Here is a 13615-nt window from a genome sequence, read left to right on the forward strand (position 1 = left end):
AACGGAGAGGAGTGTTTTTAGTCTCACATGAAATACAATCGAACTACATTGGAAAACGTTGGTGGGTTTTGAGTGGGCCGTGAAAGCGGTAGAAAACGATCTGGCAAAAGAAAATCTGTAACACATACTCGAAATATTATGGATCTTTATATGACAAAGCTCGCCACAGTGATGAGATTTCACTTTCAGCTTGCGCAAAGCTTACTCTATCGTATTTCTTTTGTCAATAAATGTACTAATTCATTGTACCGGCACTAAAGACTTGGACACTAAAGAAAAAATGCTACGCTGAGTGAAGAACGGATACTGTAAGCATCTACACATATATTCAGCTGGTAATTAGTAGAAGAAGAAGTGCAATAACGAATTTTAACTTTAGTAGGATGCAGAAAATGACTATGCTGGAGCAGACCGGAAATTATAACAAAACGTACACATTCGTTTCCCTGGAAGTGAAAAGGGATTATATTCCACCAAAGCAACAACAGCAAATATACAGTAGTCTTGACTATAAATTCTTCTCCGAAATGTCATGTTCTTTGGTCCATGGCAGAGTTTTTTGGAAACAACAACAGGACATATCACGCCAGGACACTTGACAGACTCTAACTTGTTGTGAGATAGTTTGGGGGGTAGATACTTTTGTTTCTTCATGTAAAATCCCCAGATTTAACGCTTGTGTAGACAATAGTTACAGTTGAATGAAGGAACGTATTGAACAGCTGGAAGACGATTGATAATCTTGTTACATAAATGTTTGATCAAGTTTTGTGAGTTTTTGCTCAACTTTTTTCCTCCAAGGCTGCAAGGGTTTAGTAGTATAGTCTTGCAACCCTAGGAACCACAACCTCCGAGGTAAGTTGTTTTATTTTTGAGGTAATTCGTGTTTTTGCTTTATTCACGATTAAAAGATTTTGAATACGCGAATAAAAAAATATTTAAATTAAACCAAATACATTGGTCATGTTTTTGCATTTAACATACAACACATAGTGGCAAAATATTTCTCCGTTTAAGAGGCGTATGCATATCATAAAAAGAAAAGCAACGAAAAGTATCAATAGATAGAGTCGTGACAGCTTTTCATTCTAAATTCCACAGTAAGTATAGGCGTACATTTCAAGCCACAAATAACAGGCAAATTGTAATGACGGTACACATGTTAGAGGTTTGGTCATGGCCGGGGGATAGTAAATTTTTTTGAAAGGTCTGGGTTGCTTTTACGTAGGGTGGAGATTCTGTATTTAAAAGTTCTAAGTTATAAATACTGTGTGATGAATTTTCTGAGAACTGTTGATCTTCGATTACACATTTGAGTTTGTTTTTTCATATGTGATGATTCGTCGTTGTGATTAGGATGGTGAGGACTTTGTCGGTGTTCCACTCAAGTCCCGGGTCGTACCTGAGGGCGCACAGATCTTCGACATTTTCTTTATTTAGGTTTACGTTTAAAGTTTTTTCGACGAGCGTTATTGTTCGTTTCCATTGGATCTAGGACTGGGGGCTTGTGAAATAGGTGATAGGCGGTATCTGGTCCAATTTTACACAAACGGCAGCTATTCGTTGTAGTTGGTGCGTACGTGTTTAAGTCCGTGTTGAAAGGTAACAGGTTGCTTTCAAACTTAAAGTTAAAAGTTCGTAGGTAGCTTGGAAGCTCAGGGCAGTGGATTCTTTCCCATTTTTTACGTTTTAGTTGGGTATTTCCGGATTGTATTCTTAGTTTATTTATTATCCAGTCGTAGGTTTTCTTTAACTTTCCACCAATGAGGTCAGTTTTCGTTAAATCGTGTTTTTTGATAATTTCATATATTTTTTCATAATATGGGGATCGGGTGTTGGTGTGAGGAAGGTTGTTCAGATTTGCAGCTTCTAAGGTACGGGAAATCGCATGGCCAATCTGGTATTCAATATAACTATTATGGACGTTGAGGGTTTAAAATTCTGGCAAGACAGTATTTTCGGATAGATTTCAGATACGTTAGGTCCGCGTATATTTCAAAGTTTGGGAGGTTTAGGCCGCCGTCCAGTTTCGGGAGTTGGAGGGTTTTTATATTTGCGTAAGAGGATTTTCCTTCTGCGTAGTTTTTTACTTTTTCGCTTATTTTGTTCGCTGGGGGAGGGCAGGTTTGCGCCGCATTGTTGCTGATTGTTAATAGCTTCGATTTGATTAAGATTTCTTTGGCGTCTAGCGTGGCGTACGTTTTATTGATTTCTTTTATTTTGTTTTCCACTTTTTTTTTGTTTCTTGCCAATAACGGTTCAGATTTATGTTGCCGATGGTTGTACCTAACAAGTTTAGTTCCGTTTTGCTCCATTTTATGTCTGGGAGTAGACCTTGGGTCTTTTGTATATTTAGTTTCAGTCCCGAAGCGGGTTTAAAATTGTCGACGAGGGCTAGTGCCTTGTCAACCGAGTCAATGTTTCTCAGTGTCAGGGTCACATCGTCTGCGTAACTCACGTTCTTAATTTCTCTTCTCCCGCTTAATTGGATTCCTTTTATATCTGTGGTTTGACGTAGTTTTTCGGAGAAAGGTTCGGTTACGATAAGAAACAAAAGAAGGCTTAGTGGGTCTCCTTGTCTTAAGCCTCTTTCTAATTTAATTTCCGCAGACCGGTGGCCGTTTAGCACAATTTCGGCGGCACTGTCTTCATAAAGATTTTCGATAATTTCCCTGATGTTGGCAGACAGATTCAGTGCGCACAAAGTTTTGTTTAACCAATTTTTTTTCTATTGAGTCAAACGCTTTTTCGAAATCGAGTGAGATAAAAACGCCTCGAGTTCTTTCTTAGAGCTCTGTTCGAATAAGTCTCTTAAAAGGGTAGTGCCTAATTCGCTAATCGTTTTTCCTGCTGTTGCGAATTGGGATTCCCCGATCAATTTTGGCAGAACTTCTTTTAGTCTGTTTGTTAGAGCTTTGGTATATATTTTGTACTCTACATTCAGCAGGGTTATCGGCCTGTAGTTTTTTAAATCTGCGTCATTTCCTTTTTTGTGGACAAGAGTTATGATACCTTTTTTATCTCCCTGAGGATTACTTTTTGGTCAAACCAGTATTGTATGAGCTCTCGTATTTCGTTTCTGATCAGTGGCCAACACTCTTTATAAAACTCTGCTGATAAACCGTCAAGACAGGGTGATTTTCCGTTTTTCATTGCCTTTACTGCGATTTCAATTTCTTCGATGGATATTGGTTTTTCTAGATGTTCGTTATCTTCTGTTTTTATTTTTCGTTTCTTTTAAAAAAGCATATTGCGTATCTTCGTTCGTGTCTGTTTCTTGGTACAGTTTTTCGTAGAAAGACTGGGCGACTTCAGTAATTTCTTTTGGGTTTGAGGTTGGGAGAAAATTTTCGTCATAGAGTTCGGCGATAAACATTTGTTTCTGTTTCGTTTTATATTTTTGAAAAAACGCTTTGCTGCCTAGTTTTTCTTTGAATTTTCTGTTTTTGGCCGTTTTTTCTATGGTTTCTTTTTTTCTTTGGTTTCGTAATAACGTAATAACCAAAAATAAATAATAAGAAATATAACTCACAACTTTTCATGAACAAAATTAAAGTAAAATGGCCACTGTTAAATCTCCTTTATGAAGCTTAACAAAGTGACCAAACCAGACAAACGCACAAGGATAACAATAACAAAAAATGTCAATTCCTGCATATAGAGATTCTTTGTCTTCGGTAGCATCAAATTATTGTAAATACTCAAATAAATTTAAAAAAAAATAGTCAGTTCTGATAAATGGAGAGCTCTGGTTTATTTTGAGATTTGCTATATCACCATGCTGGTGAGGTCTAAACGTTTTGATCAGAAAACAATCCTCTCTCCTGATCATCATCCGATTTCTTTCCACTTCAAAACAAGAATAAATTTTCAAAACCAGCTACAGACGAAACAATCTGTTGTGTTTCTATGAAATTTTCCGCTTTTAAAAATCAAGGTCACCTCGCTTTCGGCAAACAGAACACCTTTGCCGTGATCGTTCCTTGCAAGTGGATTTGGAACTTCCTTTCTGCCTCATCGAAAGTGGTCGGAAGTTCTTTGCCTTTCGTTTCGCGGAATGTTAACGCCAATATTGCTGCCAGCATTGAGGTGGCTCCAAAAATTGTCTTTGAAATTAAAGTTAGACGTGTCAAAAGCTAATAAATCCAACAGACAAATACACACAATACACAAATACTATTCATTTAACCTCACCGGACTTAACCATGGCATTTCATAATTTGTTTGAACTGTGAAAGGGGAGAAAAGACTTCCAATTCTGGCCGCCATCATCGACAGACCAAACGCTGTGCTTCGTCCGACAGTGGCGAACATTTCGACTGTGTGCTGATACAACACCCCGAATGCCAAGCTTGCACCAAACTTTCCAATCATTGCCAATGCAGTGGCGAAGTTTTGGACAGCTAAGCAACATAACACGGTTTGCAAGCATCGCCTAATTAATGAAGAAGTCTAACAAATCATTGGGCTTACATATTACCGATTATGTGACTTCCAAGCTGAAGAGTAACCGTCGAAACAAGACAAGTTGCACTAGCGATGAACAAGGAGTATCCGGTGGTTCTGGTGAACCCAATAAATGAAATAACTGGAATTGCAACCACGTCGGCCAGCAATTCCATTAATCCTCCAATTGCGTTGTTAATGAAAATGTTTCCAACTAACGAACCGGTGTTGAGAATCAATCCAAAATAAACCATGCTGCATAACGTATAAGGGATTTTTAGTAAGTAACTACAGATAGCAGATGAGGCTTATTCATACCATGTGATCGCCCAAACAAACATGACAGCCACAATAAAGAATCGAGTGTAAGGACGGGAGAATGTTTCTTTTAAAGAATTGGTGTTCGTTTTTCCTTTTTCGTTGTTTTCGGAATTGTAATGTTTCTCTGTTTCGCTCCACACATCAGCGGAAAGTTCAGTTCCATTTCGTTTCGCCATAGTGACACAAATTTTATTTGCCTCAGCCAGTCTACCTTTGAAACATAGCCACCTACATACAAAAAATCGATTGATGTTCCTGTTACAAAACTTTGAAGAAAGTCAATTCAAACCATAATTCTGTCGTTTGTTTAACCATGCACATGCTGTTAATCTAAACGGAAAAGAAACAGAAATAGGCAATTTCAAACTCATATAAATAACATAACATTATAATACCTTGGAGATTCCGGCATAAGCCAGGACAATGGCACCAAGGGCAGAATTGACACGGAAATCGCTATCTCCAGGCTTCTCCAGTCTCTCCATGCGTACGCCAGCAAGCTCAGAACCATGCATCCTGATCCAAAAAATGCGTTGTATCCAAGTCCGATGGCTATCCTCCAATTTCTCTTGGTTATTTCAGCGACTGCAAAATAAGAAACAAAACTCTAAAATTAGCTTGTGTCAATCAATTAATGTATTAATAGGCTGATTCTTTAAATGCTCAAGGACTTAATCTGTCCGATTTTGCATGAAGCGTTTTTAGGCTGAAAGGGTGGCATAGGAAAGACAAAAACTTAACGTTGCGTACTTTGTCTATTGTGTAAAAGAAAGATAACCGAGTTTTATTTGCTACAAACTTGCCATAGGTAAAGACGGCGACCACGGCCATAAATTCGAAGAAGGCGGACAGAAAGCGAAAGACGCTGTAGACGTACACATTGGGTGAATAAGCGCCACTGAAGACGGCTATGAACATAAGGATGGGCACCGTGCGGTAAACTTTGATTCTTCCAAACCTGGAAATATAAAGAAGTATGTAGTAGGTTTATGCAATTTTCGGCGCTTAAAAATGTCGAGAAGAAACTTCATAAACGCAAGTTATCTCGTTTAAAATGTCTATGTGGCTTTAATGAGATAAACAATTTAAGTAACCACATAAAACGTTATATTGCAAGCTATAGAATCAGCTCGCTCGGTCAAACAACCTTATCTTAAACTATGGTATTTAGCGCAGTGAAAACGAAGAAACTTTGTACTACTTGCATCAAATCAATTTTCCACAAATGTACCTGTCAGAGAGAATGCCTCCTACTATAGATCCGCTGAATAAACCAAGGTAGAAGGCAAAATTGGTGAAAGCGTTGGATAAGCCTTTGGCGCAAACGAGGTCCCACTGCACGTATATATAGAAGTAACAAACACTTTAATACAGATATTTAAGTTCTATATAATGCGACAACGAAACCATATGAACATTAGGTTTTCTTAATACTGCGGGAACCTGCTGACATCTTAAAGGCTATATAGGAAATTGTTTGCCATCGCAGAAGAACAAAATGAAACAAATAAAATTGTCACAATTTTAGGAGGTTTTAAGCAAAAACGTATACAGTCTTTTGTACTTCTTTCTTTCTGCTAAACGTTGTCGGATTAATTATGATCTGCGAAAATGTTTTTCAAACTTTTTAACTTATGGCAAACAGTTTGTAAATTTAATATATATGAAATTATTTGCAGCAGTTTTCTGACACTAAATTGCAAATGAATTTGCAAAATGTTTTACGTTTTTAAGTAAAAATTACTGCGTTTCTGCAAAAAAATATGCCTTATGCTCCTGTACTATTGTGCTGCAAATACGCTACTTTTTGCAACACAAATAAGCAAAATGTTTCTTGTTTGCGGAATGTATATTCTTATTGTACTGCTGTGTTGTATATATATATATATATATGTTATTATATTATTATATTACTATGTATTGTAAGTTATATAAGCTTATTCTTAAGAAAACAGCAAACATTAACACAACATACAATATTCAGAATATCAAATCTGGTTTGGTTTTCTCATACACATTCCTCACAAAATTACACCATTTTTAAACAATGTATCACAAATTTAAAGTGAAAGGTTCCTTTTTATGTTTTACCTTGAACCGTAAACGGTCCCACATACCTGTGCAAAGATAGCAAAGTAAGGTAAAATTCATGTAATGCTAAAAACTATTATACCTCAGTCACAATCGTTGATTCAAAGATACTTTGATCATAAACGTAGCCGTCAGTGCATTCGACGACGCTCACGTCGGTCGAATTAATAAGCTGACTAATGCAAGTCGAATTGAGATTGTTTGCGCATAAACCAACATCTTCGAAGATATTCCGTTTGCAGCGATCGTAATCCTTTCAAAAATAGACTGTTAATCCGTACAGAGATTAACTTTTCAAGTTGTCTTTGTCAAGTAAGCAAATGTGTATGAAACAAACCTTTGCTTTTGAGTTCCAAGGAATGAAAACCTCTTTGATAAAATCTTCCGTCAGATTTGGGTAAATGCTCTTATTATCGTAAGGTTCGATAAGGCAACGGCTGTTAGGAGTGTTACCTATAAAATTGCTTACCGATACAGAAATCTCGTGAAAGCTTCACAACGGTGCACATAGAAATCCCATACAAAACGACTAACTGTATCTAATCTTAAGAAACATTTACCAAGAAAAACGGCTCCAGTCAGCAGAAGCGCTCCTGCAAACGCCCCGTAATAAGGGATCGCAATAAGCAGAAGAGAATACTTCCCACTACCGGATATGTCCTCAATGACGTCATCAAAGGAAAACATGGCTTGGTGAGACGTTGGACTTGATATTAGAAAAGCATTTGACCTAATAACTTGTATAAAAGCTGCAAAGCATGAAGTCTGCAAAACCCAATCTTCACTTTAAAATAACTGAAATAAGTTTGGTTTGCTAGAGAAGACCAATCCAGTCCGTTATTTGTACTTTGTGACGTTATTCTTAACGACACAACCGTGTAGTATATAGCTGTTCTATTGGTTACCTATTCTTATTATTTGTTAAAGCGCTTTTGTACAGCTTATACTAATTTCAGGCTGCCTGTACTGACTAGTTTCCTACCTTTCATGTCTGAGACATAAATATCACCTCAAGCTACAGGTGAAATGACTCCCGCATTCATCTCTAGCTTACAATACTGCAAAGCAAAATGCACTAAGCATCTCCCCCACTACCTATATGTTTTATAATAAGCCCGCTCGAGCGTGATTGAAGTCCAAAAGGCTGCTACGTTCCAGTGTAGCTCGTTTGTTCGAGAAAACTCCAACCCATCTCTATCCGCTTCAGAACCATTCAACCAGTTCATTGCATAGCTGACATCAAAACCACCTGGATTTAATCTCACACCAAAGGCGAGGGTACAGCTCGTGAGGTTCCGGGTTTGGATAATTTGCGTCAAATACGTTTACGATGGGACACGGTGACACCACAGCATTACCTCGTTTCAATGTTCAAGAAAAGGCTTAGCCGACGCACGGCAGGTCTAGCTTATAGTTGGAGGCTTCGTTCTGCTTGCGTTTCCGTGTCGAATTTTGGGGCAGGTCAAGCGTGGAAAGTTAGAGAAAGCTGTTGTCACTCACTATTACACTGTTCGCAATACGTCACAGGGCGACTAGGCCATGCTCAGAGTCACTATGCATGGAGCTGCGCACGAGCACGCTCTTTAATTGTAGGAGCGACTCTCTATTTACAAATTAGGAGCGAAGTCATGTGCATGCTCTTTCATAAGGAATTACAGCTCGTTGTATTTTTTGCACAAACAAATGCGATTAATTTTCGAAAAAGTACCGGAGCGAAAATATTTATTATTTCTTAATCGCTAAAAGAACGAGAACGTGAACAGCAAAACATCACCATCACATGAACTTGCTAGACCTGCGTTTTTTATTTTATCAATCTGCTTAATCCAGCCTTTTTGTACGACACATATTCCTTCTACGCCACAAGCTTTCCAATGAAGATGCTTGCAAATGCATATAAGTACCAACTGTCAGGCCAAGTTCTCCTTGCCTTGTCCTTCCCGCCTATACGGTTAGTCAAATATAGCCAACATTTGTTTTTTAAACTTGTAATTAAATCAACTCTCTTACGGGATCAAAAAATAACAGTATTGCTCATCATCTTAGTTAAAGCATCGGTTTTTTCCTGTATATCAAAACGTGGAATCAACACTTCTTGTCTACAAAACTCAACCACAACAACGCAATCAACTATAATTAAAGTGATAGATTAAAAGTCGTGGGCAACGTAACATGCCTCGGGGAGGAACTGCGGGTAGTGGTGTTTACTGTGGACGTGTAGAGAAATGTTGTTATTAACAATAAAAGGAATCGAAAATGGCATAACGGTAAAATATTTAAAAAAGGTCACACGTTGTGCATAAGAAAGGCCGCAACAACATGAGCGGAATACATCTAAAAACACACATCACAGTGCTGTGCTAAACGAACACACTTGTCCGAACTGGTACCTGCTCAAAGACTTACAAAAACGTGAAATTTTGTCACACTAACCACTTAATTTCTTCTTGCATACTCGAAATATTATGGATCTTTATATGACAAAGCTCGCCACAGTGATGAGATTTCACTTTCAGCTTGCGCAGAGCTTACTCTATCGTATTTCTTTTGTCAATTAATGTACTAATTCATTGTAGCCTACCGGCACTAAAGATTTTAAGGCAAAGATGCTAAACTGAGTGAAGAACGGATACTGTAAGGCAAGCATCGATACATATATTCAACACAGCTGGTAAGCAGTAGAGGAAGAAGTGTAATAACGATTTTTAGCTTTAGCAGGATGCAGAAAATGACTATGCTGGAGCAGGCAGGAAATTACAACGAAACGTACACATTCGTTTCCCTGGAAATGAAAAGGGATTATATTCCACCAAAGCAACAACAGCAAATATACAGTAGTTTTAACTACAAAGGATTACCATCTTGAAGTTATTCGCCAAAGTGCCATGTTCTTTGGTCCATGGCTGAGTTTTTTGGAAACCTGTTGTGAGATAGTTTGGGGGGTAGATGCTTTTGTTTCTTTATGTAAAATACCCAGCCGTAATGCTTGTGTAGATAATAGTTACATTTGAATGAAGGAACGTATTGAACAGCTGGAAGACGATTGACAATCCTGTAACATAAATGTTTGATCAAGTTTTATGAGTTTTTGCTCAACTTTTTCTTTCCCAAGGCGGCAAGGTGCTTCAACAGCAAAACGATTTGGGGAAAGTAAGCAACTGCATGACAACCGCGCAACTAACCCTTTAATAAGTCTTTCGTCTACAGTTGGGATGAAAAGTGAACACCGATCCGTAAGCTCTGTGTCTGATTTATTAATGACTTGTTCATGGATTTATTCCGGAAAATTATTTTACAATGTACATAATTTTAATTTCTGGATATGGATGTTTTATAATTTCGTTGTGGATTAGCTTATTCGATTTCGCCTGCAAATTTACCTCAGCAAATCGCGTCTTTTCTTCAAAAGTTAAGTCGAACAATCAAAAATACAAGTCTGCCACATTGATTTATTAAACAGAAACATAAAACAAACGACAAAAACTTTCCAGCGTACATCACGTAAAAAGAACCGATGTTCACAGCTTACGTCTACTTCAGTTTCTGCGACAAATCCGCATTCTTGTCAATGGAACTCGATCCGTTGGAGGGCTTTGATTTATCATTGATTCCTGAAGAAGATGCCCTAAGATGTTGAGGGAGTAGGACTTTGAACCAGAACCTCAACTTCAGCTCCTCAGGGATGAGGGAGTAAGCCCAGGATTGCAATTGATGGATCCAATGTCCGCTAGTGGACCTCTCGTGGCCAAGCTGCTTGAGACAAGATTTGGCGAATTCGCAAGACTCAATCACCTGTACAAAGTGATAGACCACGTGCAACTTGTTATAAATTACTGGATCTGTTATATTCGTATATTCAATTCAATTATTATGCTATATGTAATGGAAATTGAAAACTTGAAAATCAGAAGAATGTGATGGAGATGTAGATTACTTGAACTTGGAGTCATACTTGATTGAAGCGTTGGTGGCAGCATGTGACATTAGATAATGAGTTGGAACTTTTGCTCGTTAAAATCAAAGATGTAATGTGTAATACGTCTTAAATATTGCAGTCGAATGACACCATCGCAGCGGTTATTGAGGTTGGTTTTACCAATGATGATGCATAACTTTGGAAAATACTTACAAATACGCTCTCCGGCGTTGAATCGTTAAGCTTTGCTTTCTTTACCGCAAGAGGCTGAACGCTCATGATGTCGATCTTATCTTCATACTCGTAGGACGCGGCAACTATATAATATAGACGTCAACATCAAAAAGTCGACCTGTCAACATTACTCCAAAGTGGAACTTGGCGTTATAATTGTAACATAGATCTGCGTGTTTAGCATTGTGATATGTTGTTTTTAAACAATCACACTTCGTTTTTGAAAACAAATTAAGTGCATTTCATATTAATATATTTTTATTCATTCTTTCTGTGACATTTTTACTTGTATTCGCATCGGTCCGGGTAAACAACAGTCGTAACTAAACTTTTACCCGAAAACTGACGAATAAACGATTTCGCTCCAGATGAAATCGCCATCCCAGGGATGGGTTGATGAGCGTTCTCTCCGCTGATGTTAATGATGGCGCTCTTGTGATAACGGAGCTGCAGTCTTGGGATAAGATGATGACTCAACAAGACAGGAGCAAACATATTAACGATGAGGCACCTTGGAATGACCGTATGTTGGACGAACATAATTTTATAGATTGATGCAATGACAAACTTTTGTAACTCCTACCCTTACATTAGGCAAGCAGTGTTGGTATATGCAAACATACTGGTACTGTTTGTTTAAACCCTGACAGTGCCACATTTTACGACTTTAGGCGTGGAAATTTTTAGCAAACATTAATAAAAAGAAGCTCGTGTAACTAAACCCAACAAAACCTTTTGTTGAGTGTGAAGTATACGTTCCGAGTTTACAATGAGTTTTAGGTTTCTGTATTTTGCAAGATCGTATAATAGTTTGCAAGCAATTTACTTGAAAGGTATATGTGTATACTTACTGCCTGTTTCTTTCAGCAGATTGCAAATGAAACTTCTTTGAAAGTGCAGCCATTCCTACGGCGTGCACGATAATCGAGACGTCCAGGTCTTCAACCTGTCGCAAGACTTCTGCGAAAAAAGAGTTGTCGGACGCTCCTCTGAAGTCCATTACAAGGGTGCGCACCTGCAACACAAAAATCAAAAATTTCACTCAAACAGAATGTTAGAACTGTTAGGGTCAGGCAAATAGCGAAAGGTAAATAATTTCGAATTCAGCACGACCGAGAAAGTATTTCATAGGCTGTGAATTATGATTAAGCAAACAAAAGCAAACTTTAAAGTTTCCATGAATTTATGACCATTTTTTATTACAATATCATTTTAGATTTTACCTCTTTAACTACTCGATACCATATTGAAGGCATGAATAGAAGGTGTTTTAAACAAAATTTCTGCTATTTCAATATGACAGTAGGTTTGTATGCGCCAAAACCCTTTTTCGAAACGAAACAAATATTTGTTGAAAGACGTCATTTGAGGATTATATCCGGGTACAGATAAAAACCACAAATAATTTAAATTTTAATAAAACTTTTATGGATTTACAACGGCCAACGTAAGCTCATCCATTCCAAAGGTCACACGTACTTTTGTGTTGTGTCTGAGGATGAGCAAATCTCTCATCTTGTGGAGTTTTTCAATATCCCGGCCCAGTAAGATGATGTTGAAACCCTGTTTTGCGAGTTCAACCGCAAACCCGTTCCCAGTCGCCGAAGTTGGAGCTGTTATTAGAGCCCAAGTGCCGGTGCCGTATCGTTTGCCCAAGTCGAATCCCTCGCGCAGAAAAAACTTACGCAGAGCGATGAGCAGTTTCAGAAGAAAGATAAAGATGCAGATGCTGCCCACCAGCGTTGTGAAGGAATACACGTACGAGTCAGAACGACATGTCGTCATAGCTGCCTAACTTTTTAGAACCTAAATCAGCTTCCTACAATTCTGTGATTTCACGATCAAACAACTTTGTTTAAAGATTTATCAAAACTTTGTTGAAAGATTTCCCTTTTCGTTATAACTGAATCACTCTACGATTTAAAATGTCAACAACTGGTTGCAAACGATCCTCGAGCAGTGGTGTAGCCTGTTACTAACTATGTCACAAGCCAGTTTATACCTAATTCATTCAATAGAGTATTTTATAAAAAGCCTCAAGTGTGCAATCCATGCAATATTCATTATAAGCATAAATTACTCTGACTTGCTGCGCACAAGTGCACAAGATTCATGTAAAAGCTTTTCGCTTTCATATCTTTTACATATCGCTTGTTTTTTTTATGAAACTTGAGAGGCGAGAATATTGTACTAATCGTTGTTACCTTTTTAAAAGCTTACTTAAACAAAATAATCAGAGTTTTATGACGCTTTCTCGGAGTAAGAGATCTTTTTACAAGTCTTTTCAACATTTTCAGCTATTTCAAAGTGATGTAATGCCCAGTGCACACATGATGACGAAATAGTTTGCCTGTTAATACGCGATTCAATGACTTGTACGCACCATGTCAAACATACAAAGCGATCTGACAACCTTGACAAAACACAATCGTAACACTTAACACTCACACGCGGTTGCAAGTTGATTTTCTAAATCAGATCCTTGTCATTTGCTTTCTATCTTAAACTCTTTAGACATGTCTTTGTGGGAGAACTTTCCAGCATACTTGTCCTGGATCACCTGACGCAAAACCACGTTCCAATACATCAGCACGTAAGCATATAGCG

At 37.9% G+C, this 13615-nt stretch overlaps 2 protein-coding genes across 2 annotated transcripts; both read right to left on the reverse strand.

Annotated features, from left to right (window-relative positions):
- Positions 1-3521: 3521 nt before the first annotated feature.
- Positions 3522-9799, reverse strand: LOC143470385 (solute carrier family 22 member 21-like). The gene is made up of 11 exons (XM_076968493.1): positions 7419-9799; positions 7196-7311; positions 6941-7111; positions 5999-6102; positions 5571-5725; positions 5163-5352; positions 4765-4995; positions 4481-4701; positions 4195-4403; positions 3943-4106; positions 3522-3849 (listed from the first exon to the last, which is right to left on the reverse strand). Exons 1-11 carry the CDS (start codon positions 7543-7545, stop codon positions 3792-3794), a joined length of 1746 nt encoding a protein of 581 aa, XP_076824608.1. The 5' UTR covers positions 7546-9799; the 3' UTR covers positions 3522-3791.
- Positions 9800-10287: 488 nt separating this feature from the next.
- On the reverse strand, positions 10288-13349 carry LOC143470388 (uncharacterized). The gene is made up of 5 exons (XM_076968497.1): positions 12488-13349; positions 11860-12023; positions 11344-11519; positions 10988-11091; positions 10288-10650 (listed from the first exon to the last, which is right to left on the reverse strand). The coding sequence occupies exons 1-5, from the start codon at positions 12791-12793 to the stop codon at positions 10390-10392; spliced, it is 1011 nt and encodes a 336-aa protein (XP_076824612.1). The 5' UTR covers positions 12794-13349; the 3' UTR covers positions 10288-10389.
- Positions 13350-13615: the final 266 nt, after the last annotated feature.

The sequence above is a fragment of the Clavelina lepadiformis genome, chromosome 9 (genome assembly GCF_947623445.1).
Source record: "Clavelina lepadiformis chromosome 9, kaClaLepa1.1, whole genome shotgun sequence".
NCBI lineage: Eukaryota > Metazoa > Chordata > Ascidiacea > Aplousobranchia > Clavelinidae > Clavelina > Clavelina lepadiformis.